General features: G+C 44.4%; 1 protein-coding gene across 1 annotated transcript; it reads right to left on the minus strand.

The window, feature by feature from the left end:
• Positions 1-1,235: 1,235 nt before the first annotated feature.
• KLHL10 (kelch like family member 10) lies at positions 1,236-12,791 on the minus strand. Its single transcript, XM_007434035.1, has 5 exons — positions 12,604-12,791; positions 10,751-11,240; positions 8,257-8,874; positions 4,406-4,555; positions 1,236-1,610 (listed from the first exon to the last, which is right to left on the minus strand). The coding sequence occupies exons 1-5, from the start codon at positions 12,789-12,791 to the stop codon at positions 1,236-1,238; spliced, it is 1,821 nt and encodes a 606-aa protein (XP_007434097.1).
• Between the last annotated feature and the right edge of the window lie 1,521 nt (positions 12,792-14,312).

Here is a 14,312-nt window from a genome sequence, read left to right on the forward strand (position 1 = left end):
CGCATTCAGATATGCACCCAAGGTTTAGCAGTTCCCGCATTCAGACGTGCACCCTAGGTTTAGCAATTCCCGCATTCAGACATGTGCCGCAGCTCATCCACTCACTGGCGCAACCCACCACTGCGGTTGGAAAGCCACAACCCAGTCGCCCTTGCATGGATCTGGGTGGCCCAATGCACAAATTAATTTCTGCCAGCCAGCCTCGGGTCACACAAAGCTGACATTCCACTCCAACAGCCCTAATGCCCTGGGCTTCTTATCAAGGCCTTGGCCTGGCATTGCTCTGCCCTTCGCGGCAGCTCTGCCCGGATCCTGCCCATCTCTCGAGAGCTTTCTTAACCCCTCGCGAATGAAGATTGCGGGCAGGATAGTGGGAAGGAGGGGCGAAGATCTGAAGCCCCAAGAGCTGTGCTTAGAAAAGGACACTTTGGATGTTGGCTGTGTTGCAGTTTAAGGCAGTTCTCGTGACTTATTTTTAATGGGAAGCAATTTTCTCTTCATTGCTTGCTGTTGGTTTTCAGTGCTGCTTTTGACCTGATGCCTCACCCAGAGTCCAGTAATATTGGGGTGGGTTCTAAATATTGCCAATTAATTCAGCAGAGGATGAAAACATTCCTTTAATGCAGTGTTTCTCAACCTTGGCTATGTTAAGAGGTGTGGACTCCAACTCCCAGAATTCCCCAGCCAGCTTGCTGGCTGGAGAATTCTGGGAGTTGAAGTCCACACCTCAACGTAGCCAAGGTTGAAAAACACCATGATAGATGAATGTGCTGGGCAGTTTAAAGGTAGATTAAGATTCTTGCAAAGAACCAACCCCCTAGCATAGTGTTCCTCAACCTTAGCAACTCTAAGAGGTGTGGACTTCAACTCCCATGCTGGCTGGGAATTCTGGGAGTTGAAGTCCACACCTCTTAACGTAGCCAAGGTTGAGAAACACGTGATAGATGAATGTGCTGGCCAGTTTAAAAGTAGATTATGATTCTTGCAAAGAACCAATCCCCTAGGATAATGTTCCTCAACCTCAGCAAGATGTGTGGACTTCAACTCCCATGCCGGCTGGGGAATTCTGGGAGTTGAAGTCCACACCTCTTAAAGTTGCCGAGGTTGAGAAACACTGCTTTAACACATCTAATAAGGGCCAGCCTCATCGTTTATCTAGGAATGAAGGAACAAGGCCAGTTCACTGGTGCATCTAGTTCTTGCTTAGAGGGCTTTATTAGTCAAGGAGAGATTTTTCACACGGGTAGCGTGCTTGTGGAGGAGGAATATTTGACCTCGTCTCTCTGGGATGACCCCACGTAGTTGTCCCGCCTGGCAGCGTACTCCCCAACATTGGGCAGTCCCGGTACCACGCAGCAGCTCAGAGCACTGCGGTAGATGCTCATGTCATGAGCATCATACCACTCGTCCGTCTTCTCATCGTAACACTCGACGTTGAACGTGGTCGTGAAGCCATTGAAACCGCCCACCACGAAGAGCAGGTCGTCCACCACTTCAATGCCAAAGTTGCTCCGAGGGTTGAACATCGTCGGGATCGTGCGCCAGGTGTTGGCTATCGGGTTGTACGCTTCGGCGCTCCGCAGGCGGTTGGCGCCGTCAAAGCCACCGACCTGCAGACAGAAAAATCAAACCAAGGATTTAGGAGATGGTGGCTTGGCACCGCAGCAGAGTCCAGGCGGATGGACCGTCCAAAGTCTCATAGGTCCCTGCTCCTGCTTCTCACCCCTCCAGATTCTGTGGATGAATTTCTGGTTTTGGGCACAATGCATCTGTTTTCCTATGGTTCTTGCTTTTTTATCACATTTCCATTAAGCTAAAAAAGGTAGAAAATATCTGCTCACCTCTCTAATGCTATCAGCACCACGTTCTCTGGGAAACCTGGGCACCAAAAAGCCAAATTGTGTTTCTGTAAAAAGTGTGTCCTTCCCTGCAGTTGCCCAAACACTTTTGTAGAGGGAGGACTTGCAATATGTGGAGTTAAACCAGAAGTTGAAATATAGTCCTGTATTGATGGGATGTGAGAGCCAGTGTGGTGTAGCGGTTAAGGCACCAGGCTAGAAACCAGGAGACCCTGAGTTCTAGTCCTGCCTAGGCACGAAGCCAGCTGGGTGACCTTGGGCCAGACACTTTCTCTCAGCCCTGGGAAGGAAGGAGGCAAGGGCAAGCGCCTTCTGAAAAACCTTGCCAAGAAAACTGCAGGGACTTGTCCAAGCAGTCTCCAAGAATCGGACACAGCTGAACAGATTAAAAAAAATTATCCGGATAGCAAGAGCTTTGGGGGGCAGCATGAGCAATAACTATTGGACTTTCCAGGGAATTCTTTTCCCTGTTGATTTGTCTCCCCCAGAATTCCAGTTTTTCACAAAGAATTCTGGGGCATACTACACACACACTACACTTGATCTTAGCCAAAAGGCCGAGAAGCGGAAAGATATATGCTCCTCTTACAGGGTCAGGTCTGATAGACTTCACATTCTACATAAAAAGGGGAGGGGCCTGAAAAATGATGCAGCTGCTTTCATGAATCCAAGTATGAAAGCAGTATGTTTTTGAACGCGACGCTTAAAAGCAGCTGTATCATTTTTCAGGCTCACGTGGAAGCCTGCAAAAAACAGATGTTCAGGCTTTAATGAACAGCAGTGGGATGTTGTGTTTGCACAAGGTCCAAATTCCTTCTTCCCAATTATTTCCCAAGGGTGTCCCTCTCAAATAAATAGCATTTGCTACACAGATTAATTGCGATTAGGATCAGCAGCACCCCATTAAACATATTGCTGCAAAAACTGCTTTTTAGCGATGAAAGGAAGCCATTGTTAGCAGCAATGATCGGGAGAAGAGATGTCTCCTGATCAAACTTCTGCATTCTTTAAAAGCTTAGATCCTGCTACATCAACTTTGCATGCAATGGCTAAATGGTCTTCATGCTAACTACAATCTCAACCTCCACCTTCATCCGTCGGCACTACAAGATAATGATAACATGGAAATGTAATGATGTATATCATGTTGCTGCAGAGCAGGGCTGAGGAACCCCAATGACTGTGTTCATACAACACATACTGAGGTAGGAATGGAGGACCTGTGGCTTTCCACATGTCGAACTACAACTTCAGCCATAAATAAATGATGAGCAATGCCAGGAACTGGAGTGGGGGCTTCAGGTTCTTGGATGTTCAGGTTGGTGCATGATTCCAACTATTATTTTGGGAATTCATTTCATCTGAGTTCAGCTGTGCGTTTTTACATTGCAGTGTGGTCCCAGAGCAGTCTAAGAAGTCAAAATTCAAATCTATAGGAATTAATATTGCTTACAATACTGCCTATCCTCTTCTGCCATGGCTTAGGACAATACGTGAGTGTCAGGTTGCTCTAACTGCAAAGACTCGCTAATAATTCACAGTAGGTTTTTAAAAAATTATACAGCCACCAAGCAAAGCCTGTTTTGGACAGAGGTCCTACTTTGAAGACAACTCAAAGTAAGACAGAGGGTAGCTTCTGTGGATTGGCTGACATTGGTTTGGCAGATATAGATAACATTTAAAACTATAAATGAGGAAGATCAGAACTCAGTACCTATGGGAAGTCATGGGGACCAAAGATTGAGGCTCTGTCTCTTTAACTCAGAAGAACAGAGATGGGCTGAACCAGAAGTGTTTCCCTGTAATACCTGATCAATTCTGGAAGATGTTTTGAGCTTCAGGGAAAAACCATGGGCAACAAAATAAAACTTGAACCTTATGATGTTCATGAAAAGGAAATCAGTTTACTGATTTCCTTCTGCTCTCTTGAGACAGCAAGTCTCACAACTGAGATACATAATGATGAACAGTGACCATGAATAAGCACAGTAAGAAGCTATTGGGGAGTATCTCAGCTGCCTCTGATGTTCAAGGACGTTCAGCAAATTACCCTCTGTGATTCCTTCTCAGCTGTGGGCTCAGCTAGTGGGTAGTTATTTTGAAATGTCTTGCAATGCTTGGGAACAACCCTGCCCTGGTTTACAAAATATTCCCTGTAGTGGCTGTTGCTGTGGTCAAGAAGCCCCAAAAGACATCAGGGCAATCAAGGAAACTGAGCTGGGAGGAGCACCACATCCCTCCAAGGACTCATACAGTGCTGAACTTAGAAGCATAGATTAGCAATGCATGACCAAGAATGTGGCTGGCCTGAATCTATCATAACAGCCTTCAGCACCCTGCCGTCTTCCAGATGTGGTGGGACTGTAACTCTTGGAATACATGACCACATTCTAGGAGTTGTGTCTCAACTGTTCTGGAGGGCAAGGGATTGGAGAAAGCTGCTCTAGACCAAGCCAATAGGGAAGGAACATTGTTTCAGCAACTTCACCACAAAGGATGCTGCAGGCTTGCCTGACACTGTGAGCACAAAAGGACCCCAGCCTTACTGCGTAGACGTGTTCTCCGTACGCAATCACACCGATCCCGCTGCGCCTGCTTCTCATGGGAGCGATCAAACTCCACTGATCAACCTTGGCGTCGTAGACCTCAGCCGTGAAGAGACACTCATTCCCATTGAAACCACCACAAATATAGACCTTGTATTTGCAAAAAGGGAAACAAGGAGGTGGGGAGTTAATCATATGCATGATTGCGCTGAAAATGTTGGAAGAGTGTAGAACCTGGAAAGAATCAGTGTTCATAATGCAGGTCATCTCTGCCCCGCTGGCTTGTTCTACGACATGAACTTGGACGTGTCCTACAACATGATTAACTTTGTCACTCTCTAACCCAGTGTCAGCCCCCTAGGTAAACCAGACCAGGAAATCAACTCCCCAGGAACACTAGGACTACCTTTACTGAGAATGGCTATCATGATAGGATCTTGCAAGTCTGATGGTGCTGCATCTTCTCCCACCTCCCCCTCTTATACCTCTGTGAATTAGCGAGGCATCTACTCATCCCTTCTCAATATTACCTTGTTTCCCAGGACTTAAAAAATGTTTCACCCTCCTTTGCCTAGGTAACAGTTCTCGCATATTTCCATCACCTTCCTTTGTCTACACTCAGTCAAATCTTATGGTTCTAGAAGACATTTGTACCCCATGGGTCAAAAATTGGGCTATCATATCTGGGCTGCAAAACATGGATGACTGGTAGATGGCAGTCAAGACATACTGAAAATTCAAGCCATCTGCTGCCATCCAGTGATCATGCAGGATTTGGCAGCCCATGTATTTGTCAAAAGCCATCATTGGGGAAATAGAGACCATGCTTGCTTTCTTCCTGAAGTGCTTCATATCCGATAAGACTTTGCAGGGGTGCATGAGCAAAGCTTTGTGACACTGGTAGCCACCTTCCAATTGTTGCAGCCAATCAGTGTTTGGGAAGTGTGTTCTTTGCAGCCAAACCTTCTTAATGGTTAGGGTTCTTCTTTACAGCCACTCTTTCTCTCCAACTCTTTTTCTTGGAGGTCTAAGGAGGCAAAGCAGGTCAATTGACTGGGTTTAGGCTTTCCCACGATCAGAGTGAATGTATGGTTAGTTTAACCCTGTGCATATCTGGATAAATTTGGGGCAAGTTTTTACTCCCTAGAGCAGCATTTCTCAACCTCGGTAACTTTAAGATAGGTGGACTTCAACTCCCAGAATTTTGCCCCCCAGCATGCTGGCTGGGGAATTCTGGGAGTTGAAGTCCACCTATCTTAAAGTTACCGAGGTTGAGAAACGCTGCTCTAGAGATTAGCCAATAGGGTCAACTTGATCCCCTTTCCCACCATACACCAGCTGACTTTCTCTTGATCCAGTGAAGTGTGTTGCAAGAACATGGTTCATCCAAGGATCCTGTGAAGGGTAGTTTCTAAAAATCCTCAGACTTCTTTCAACCTCTCTAACTGCCTATCAGAACTACAGTACATACTCAGATTTCCTTAGGGAGAAGGAACCAGAGGGTTAATCCCAGAGTATGTATCATTACTGTTGTAGCCTGTCATTCCTTTGAGGAACTCAGAACAATAGTCAACCTTAGGACATAGGTCAGCTTAACCCAAGAGTGAGCGATATCCCCAGCTCAGGATCAAAAACATCCTGTCTTTCATCCTTGCTGGTACCCTGCAACACTGATTAGGATACGCTTGAAAGATTTCAATTAAAAAAATATATAATGGGTGCTTCCATGTTGAAATGAATAACTAGAAAAAGATTCAGTCAACAGACTCCCTACGAGCCAGGAACCCATGCTGGCGTTCCACCTCATTTTGCAAAATCATTTGAGTTTATCCAATATCTGGAAGGCCGTGTCACCAGACTGGTTCAGCTGTTACCTTGGCTCAGCATGCCAAAGAGTGCAAGAAATATATTTGGGAGTTGCAGAACAAAACAAAGCAAAATGAAAAGAATATTTAGGGATCAGCCTAAATATTTCCATGGAACTCTTGGTTCTGTTCCGTGGGGAGTGCTCAAGTATCAGCTGAAATTGAGAGTCTTCCCAGATCTTATGAAGAGCTAATGTGAGGATTCAACAAAAGAGCTACTGAACACACAGGGTCACCCAACATAAATGGGAGCATTTTTTGATGTTAAAAAGAGTGAGGTTCCCACTTGTGTGTCTCTGTCATTCTATGCTAATTTATTTTAGCCGTGACGAAGGGACGGTTGTGCAGGTCAGTTGCAGCAAAATCCCAGAGTCCAATGTCACTCGAGGAAATAGATTTTAGCACATGGAAAATGAGGGCATAATAATTTGTTACGGTTTAAAGATGCCTTTATTATTTTTAGGAATGGTGAGCTTCAGTTCTTAGCCCCCCCCCAAAAACCCATAAAAAGCAAAAATACAAAAATATACAAATGATAGACCCAAGCAAATCACTGCTTACCCCCCAAAGCAAATAAATCTTGTGAAATGTTTAAAATCTGAAGGATTGATAATGAAGCCCAAGCTCAGATACTTTGGTCACCTAATGCAAACAGAGGACTTTTTGGGAAAGACCCATCAGATTGAAGATTGAAGATTGAAGGCAAAAGGAGAAGAGGACGGCAGAGGATGAGATGGTTAGACTGAAGCAATGAGCATGAAACTGAGCAAACTCCAGGAGGCAGCGAAGGACAGGAAGGCCTGGCGCGATGTGGTTCATGGGGTCACGAAGAGTCGGACGCGACTTAACAACTGAACAACAACTAAAACCATAGGTAACATTTGAAGGCATGTCCTAAGAAGACTGTGACGTTAGCCAAGCTGAATGGCTGGGCAGGTTGAGATAGGAAAAGCAGTAATTTAAATCCCCTACATTGTGATCAATCCCCTAAATTGTGATGGATCTTACCTGGCCCTAAGCTGTTTTCGATTTGTGAAAAATTAAGTCTTTTTCCAGCGTGCTCAGAAATAGATAGCCAAGTCCTGCTTGGCTCAATGAAGTCCTGATGATTGGTCTCCAATAATAAACACACTCTTTCATTTTTACTAAATTTCCCAAATAGTTTTCTTCAAGGGCATCCCCACAGGTACCCCTTTATAGAGGCATAAATTTAATGCATAAATAAAATCATGGTGGCCGCTCTTCATCCAGAGTAGAGCAAGAGTTCCAAAACGATGCTTCAGACTTCTCAGGAGTGTGAACTGACACTTGTCTGCAGCTCTTTAAAGCAGCTGCATCTTTTCCTGGAATAGCACAGCTGCTTTAAGGAGTTACGAATAGGAGTTCCATCTATTACCCAGACATGATGACCATCAGATGGTTCAGGTGAACCCCTCAGCCAAGTGAGATCATTGGCATTTTATCTAGACTGAGTTTTGTTCAGTGCATTACTGGCTGTGAGAATGATGTTCCATCCCATTGTTCAGGGCTTCACCTGAATTTAATGTAGAAGAGGAATCGAGCCAGGTATCGTCAGCTTCTTGAGGATACCTCAGTCCATTTTTTTCCTGCCTTCTTTTTTCTCTCTCTTTCAAAATAAATCTGTAACATTTGCCCTAATAGCAGCTTTGGGATAAGAATTGTGGGAAAAGAAAGATGAATTTTTCTGAGCCAAGAGCCATTGTTGGCCTTTAAGCAGCACACTGCAAAATCAAAGGCGGTGTGACAAAATTGCATTGACTTTTACGTTGAATGAAGGTTAAATGCAATTATAATCTGATTCTCCAGTATTAGAAAGAAGCTCAGAGTGAGGATTAATCTTATGGAAAGGAGTTTTTACATTTTTTCTTCCAGAGAGGAAAAGATCCGAAACATGAGGGGCCCAACCCAGCATGCTTAGGCCCTGGCAATCTTATTCACTGCCCGAAAACCCCGCATTACAATTACCTTTCCATACAGTGTCGTGGCGCTTGCATCACTCCTCTGCTCATGCATGGGGGCAATCAAGGTCCACTGGTTGGTCTCAGGTTCGTACCTCTCTGCCGTGTTGAGGCGCACATAGCCGTCAAAGCCACCCATGGCATAGATGAAGTTATCAAGGACGGTGACACTAACGTAACAGCGTCTGGAATGCATAGGAGCCACCTGGTGCCACGTCTTTTTGATGGGCTCAAACCGCTTGACACTGTTGAAATAGTCCACGCTGTCAAACCCCCCAATGATGTAGACGTAGCCCTTCAAGTAGGCAGCCCCATGGTACGCCCGGGGGCTCTCCTGCTGGCAAGTAACGTTCACCCAGCGATCCGCCCGGGCATCGTACGTTTCAATAGCATTGGTTGGGCTCCCACCACTCCAGCCGCCAATGGCAAATAAAATGGCATACGGGAGCCGGGGTCTCGTCAGTGGATTGGTGAAGTCGGAACTTGAAGGGCCGTTCATGTTCAGATCGTACATAGCTTTGAGGGCATCGATCACAATGGGCTTGCATTCCTCGCTATCCTTCACGTAATCATGCATTTTGACATTGTTCATAAAATATTCCGCGTGCATCAAGGCCAGGCGGACCTTGAAAGAGAAGAGGAGGATTGAGAAGGTGGAAGGGGCTGGGTGGGAAGAGGTCATGATGACAAGTAGAAGGCGAGAGCAAGGCATCCACAGGAGGAGTCAACAATGTCAAGATGGTGGCCACAACTGCATGATCAAAGCCCTTTTTACATGCATGATAATGCATGTAAAAATAGAGTTGGAGGTTTATGATCACCATCTTGACTTTTTGACCTCCCTGCATACACCTGGATAACAGTAAGAGCCATCCTAATGTAAAGGTGTCACATACTTTCTTTGTTATGGGGATCCTTTCTTCTATCTCTTCATTCTGCTGCCACCACTAAAGCCTTTTCTGGTTTAGAAATTCGTTACGTCTCTCAAGGAACATTAACAGGGTAGAACACGGGGAAGATATGGGACAGCACAAATGTCTGCTTAACACAGAAACAATGGAATGGATTGACTTTCATTCAATAACTAAAAAACATGTTCACTCGTTTCCATAAATCATCTCTGTCCCAACAGTACTAACTTACCCCAGCACTAAAACTATTCCTAACTCTGTCCCTCTGATATATGGAGATATAAGCCCTGATAGAAAGGAGACATAGTTCAATCTTTCTTTCCAATGATCCTGAATCTTCCTTAATTTAGTTACATTGACCACCAGGAGGTGTTGACCGGTTTGACCTTTTTGGGACTTCAGATATGAGCAGCCAGATGTTATTCTGTGGGGTTCAAACCCTCTACTAGGAATTGAACTCACAGACCTTGGCACTTTAGATGACTATCTCCAGCACATTAACTTCAGGAGCTATCTATGTCCTGGTGCTCAACAGTTGCAGGAGAGGAATCTAGAAGTTCTCAGAATGTTATATCCAGTCCACCTTCTCCTAAGTTCTCAGAGAAGAGAGATGCAGGTGTTATATTATCTCATACCCCCATGTACCAGATTTTACATCATATCCACTCCCCATTTTGGAGAGGGATGGGGAAATTTTTCTATTTTTACACAGTGTACTTCCTGTGCGGTATAGTCGGGTCTCCATATTTGTGGTGGTTACTTCCTGTGAAAATGTGAAATTCCACAAAAATCTGTGCTTTTGCCCAAATAATCCTAGATGTTTTCTACCTATGCCTAAACAGTTACAGATTTGCCTAAAGTCAAAGTGGTCTAATACAGCCGTACACAACACACAAAGATTACCAGCTGTCCTACTTGGCTGATGCTCACTGAGAGTCTGCAAACATGGGTGCCCCACCATCACTTAGAGTGAATGCAGCTGCCAAAATTTCATGACCGCCACTGTGAGAACATGAATCCCTGAAAATATGGAGTTCTGACTGTATTTTCAGTTACGCTGACCATCAGGAGGCACTGAGTGACCAAGCTGATGCTTGCTGGTGCTCTTCAGACACTCCGTGGGGTACACTGTGTAAAAATAGAGAAATGCTCCCCCGCCACAAGGGGTGTGTGGAAATCATGTAAAGCCCCATACATGGGGGCGTGACATGGGGGTATCTATAGTCTATAAGGTCACTCATGAACAAACTTCTTGTACTGGTCTAAGACTATCATAAATTGTATCTATCTATCCATAAGGTGGACTACATCTACCATTTGGATAATGTTCCTTAATTTAGATTCAGTGGATGACCCCAATTTCTAACACTGCAAAAAGAAATGGGGTGGGTGGGGGGACAGCCTTCCTCTCCATCTTCTGCATCACCCATCATCTTAGATATCTCTATCAAGTCTCCCCTTTGCCCCAAGTTCAACATCCCTGCAGTCTTTTCAGTTGTCCGCTGTGGTCTCTTTTTTTCAGCTCTGGAGATGACTGGTAGACAAGGAAGAGAAAAAATGTGTAGCCCTGAAGATGCTAGCAAGACTCACCTTTGGCAGCAGGACCGCCATGTGCTGTTTTCTGTTAGGGGGGTCGTGGGCAATCCACTTGAGAATGGCCTCAAAGACAGCGTCTTCCTGCTTCACGTTGAGTTCGTCCTTTTCAATGATGTCTTTAAACTCATTGACCGAGAGCTCCAGGAATTCAGTAGACGCTTTCACCATCTCCTCAAAGTTGTGCAGGATGAACATGTAGGCGGCCTGGCGCAGCTCGGGGCAGTAGTAATACTCAGTGAATTTGCAGATACCGATGCAATTCTCCAGGCAGAGCTGACACTTCATAAAATCGGAGCAAGCCCTGACGATACCCATCACGTTAAACTGGTCGGCGGCCACCAGGAGCCTCTCCACATTGTCCACGGTAATGGGCACTGTCCTTGTGTAGGCGTATTCAATAATCAGCTTCATCATATCTGGGGTAATACCAGGAATATTATATATTCTTTTTTCGGAGTTGTTCCAACTACTGGTAAACAGAGCTCTGAAAGAGAAGCACAACTTTTTCTTTGTTACATCTTCATCCTGGGCCTCAAGAGGACAGGGTTGGCTTAATCAAACTGTTCCAGCTAACTTGCTTAGCCTCTGTTACTACCACATCTCCTACACCAATGTTTCTCAACCGTAGAAACTTTAAGATGAATGGACTTCAACTCCCAGAATTCCCCAGCCAGCCATGCTGGCTGGGGAATTCTGGGAGTTGAAGTCCACTCATCTTAAAGTTCCCAAGGTTGAGAAACACCGTCCTACACCTTTAGGAAATTGAAAGCTATTAGCGGCATGTTCATTCGTAAGGATGTGCAGAGTTAAAAAATGATTCCGAAGATGTGCTTTGGACTTTGGATCTCTCTCTCTCTCCTATTTGATTAAGGAGCCTGACACACAAATATGTAACTTTGGGTCCTCCACCTCAATCAATCAACGAAGAAGTCTAACGTTTTGACTCATCTGCTTAATTGGGTTCTCTTTAGTTTTAGGACTTGTTTGGAAAACAGATCATGTTTTAGGTCGTATTTATACAGAAGTGTGGAACATTCAGAAGGGTTCACAAACTTTTAGGCACCCCTGTATCATCCACGAAGTGGGGGTGGACCTTGGGGCTCCTTGTTCCTTACTTGCTACACCCTATTAAGTTATTCTTGGAGCGCTAACATAGCCTGTCCTGGCTGGAGGGATGCAAACAAACTTCTGGATAGATCTCACCATACCCTAAAATCATGTCAATGGGATCAATTTTTTCTTAAAAAAACATATTTAAGCAAAACTTAAACTCCATCTGCCTTTTGTACTGTATCCCCCCTCCCTCCCTCTCTATAGCAGCTTTCCCAAACCTGGGGTTCTCCAAAAGTTTTCTAATTGTAGCGTATAAACACATCTGAAGGATCCCAGATGTGAAGAAGGCCGCTCTAGATTTTCATTCTTACTTTTTACGTTTCTATCTCTTGCATTCTGTTTTTGCACAGCAGTATTGGACATTGCCTGGGCCACCAGCCACACAAATCTTTAACTAGAGGGTTAGGGACTCACTTGTTTATTTTAAAGTATCGTTTAGATTGAGGAAGCAAATGTAGTAATAGGGGTTTTTTTTGTACTGCTTTGCTATCTGTTGTTTCATTTTCAAAGGGGAGCTATTTCAAAGGAAGCTAAAGACTGATAAGGGAAGATGAACCTGACAAAGACTCTAATGATTAGAATTTCTCACTCCTGGGATCAGGGGTGAAACGTAGGGCGAAGGGTGGACCTTCAGGATGGCAGAATCCAGCATCTAGTGCTCATGAGCCTTGAAATCTCCCTGGGGAGCCTGGCTGGTCGCTGACATGCCCTTTCAAGATAGTGGGAGCACTGACCGAAAGTAAGAACTGCAGCTACAGAGAATGTTCTTATGAGCATTGAATTCACACCCGTTGACTTTGATGATCACGTCACACAGCTTCCCTTCCAGCCGAAGCTCGTTGAAGACCGTACAAGCCATCGCACTCATCTTCCGCTCCATGTGGCGGTAGGAGTACCCCGCCGAAGCAGAGGCGTCGTCCATTTCTTCAAAGTGGGGGAGGCAGCAGAAAGAGCTGCCAGGCCTTCCACTGAACCCTCCTCTTAGAAAAAGGGTGTGATTGGTTCAGGGGTTCCAGAACCCCCTCCCATAATGAGACCCTTGACATGACCAGGTTCTAGAACTCCAGCTGCCCTCGGAAGCCAGCAGGCTCCACAGGAGATGGCCGCGTTGGAGGTTGGAGTGTTCTCCCCTTTCCACATCGTTCAAAATTAATCACACTTGGGCACGGCTGACCTCTCCTTGGTTGAGGAAGGAAATCTGAAGGTGAAACCCAACGTGATATTTCTAGGACTACTGAAATGGTTTAAATGGACTGACGCTAAAAAACCATTAGGGTTCAGCCTTGGCACCCAGATTTTATATGGAGGAGGGTTTGTTGTTGCCTTATTTAATTTTAAAGAAAATTAAGTTGTAACCTGGTGTTTTACTTTTAATTCATCCAAGGTTCAGAATTGGAATAGCTGCTGAATTATCTGTTATCTTGTGAACTTTTTTCACACACTGCAATCATACAGGGAGTCCTTGTTTAGCGACCACAGTTGGGACCAGCAATTTGGTTGTTAAGCAAAGTGGTTGCTAAGTGAAACGACTGTGCTTACGATCTTCCTTCAGTTTTCCTTTGCTTTACAGACCTGCAAAGGTCGTAAATGTGAGGACTGGCCACAAAGTTAACTGTGAATGGTCACTGTCCAAGGCAGTCACTAAACAAGGACTATCTGTACTCATGTTCCTACAATGTAGATCTGGAGATATGGCATGTAACCGAAAGGGAAAGGAATAATTTCAGTGATGGAAATGGGTAAAAGAAAAACTTATTTCTATTTAAATAAAAACATCCCCATTTTGCATTTCCCCAGTTAGTAACAAAATGGCATGTGATTATCTTCCTATCTTTGCAGTTTGCAATATACTGTAGTTCCCCAATCAAATGTGCATAAAGCTACATGCACTAGGGAGACTGCAAAAAAATTCTTAAGAGCATGGCAAGTGTACATTTTCATATGAAAAATACAAGAATGGTACAGAAAAAGGAGAATGTTAAATGAAGCAGAACAGTCGGGATTTTCCATTCCTAGCCCGAGTCTCAGTAACCAAATTCTCCTTGTAGGTAGGATTTCATGATGCTACTTCAGTCTCAGTGATCAAGCATTTAAATGTACATATATTTTAATGGTTGATATTATTCCATTTTCATCTTTCACTGAATGTTGTTTTGAATTTAAATATGGAATTGTTGCATTTTATTGTAAGTTGGCCAGGCAAAGTTTTCTTTAAAATGAGAGGGATAAAATGGCTACAAATAAAATCTCCCAGGCAGTTGATCTCCACAAAATCAGCTAAAATCAGGTCAGCTAATTTCATAGAAATGCTATTCCATTGCAACACTACCATTTTAGAAGGGGAAAAAAAAGAGGAATCTGAAAAGAAGTCATACATGGAAGGCTTGATTAAAGATTTCACAGCACAGTGGTAGAGATCTTATTTTGCAAAACCTTTTTGGAG

Source organism: Python bivittatus, unplaced genomic scaffold (assembly GCF_059951505.1).
Source record: "Python bivittatus isolate LINGU-HERP-01145 unplaced genomic scaffold, Pbiv_v1 ctg000640_np1212, whole genome shotgun sequence".
NCBI lineage: Eukaryota > Metazoa > Chordata > Lepidosauria > Squamata > Pythonidae > Python > Python bivittatus.

Excerpts from the sequence above, each read along its gene's own strand:
- KLHL10 (XM_007434035.1), bottom strand. The coding sequence starts at position 12,791 with ATGGACGACGCCTCTGCTTCGGCGGGGTACTCCTACCGCCACATGGAG. Across the intron at positions 8,875-10,750 it reads TGGCGGTCCTGCTGCCAAAG|GTCCGCCTGGCCTTGATGCA; the intron begins GTGAGTCTTGCT and ends TTCTCTTTCAAG. Across the intron at positions 4,556-8,256 it reads CCACGACACTGTATGGAAAG|GTCTATATTTGTGGTGGTTT; the intron begins GTAATTGTAATG and ends TGCAAATACAAG.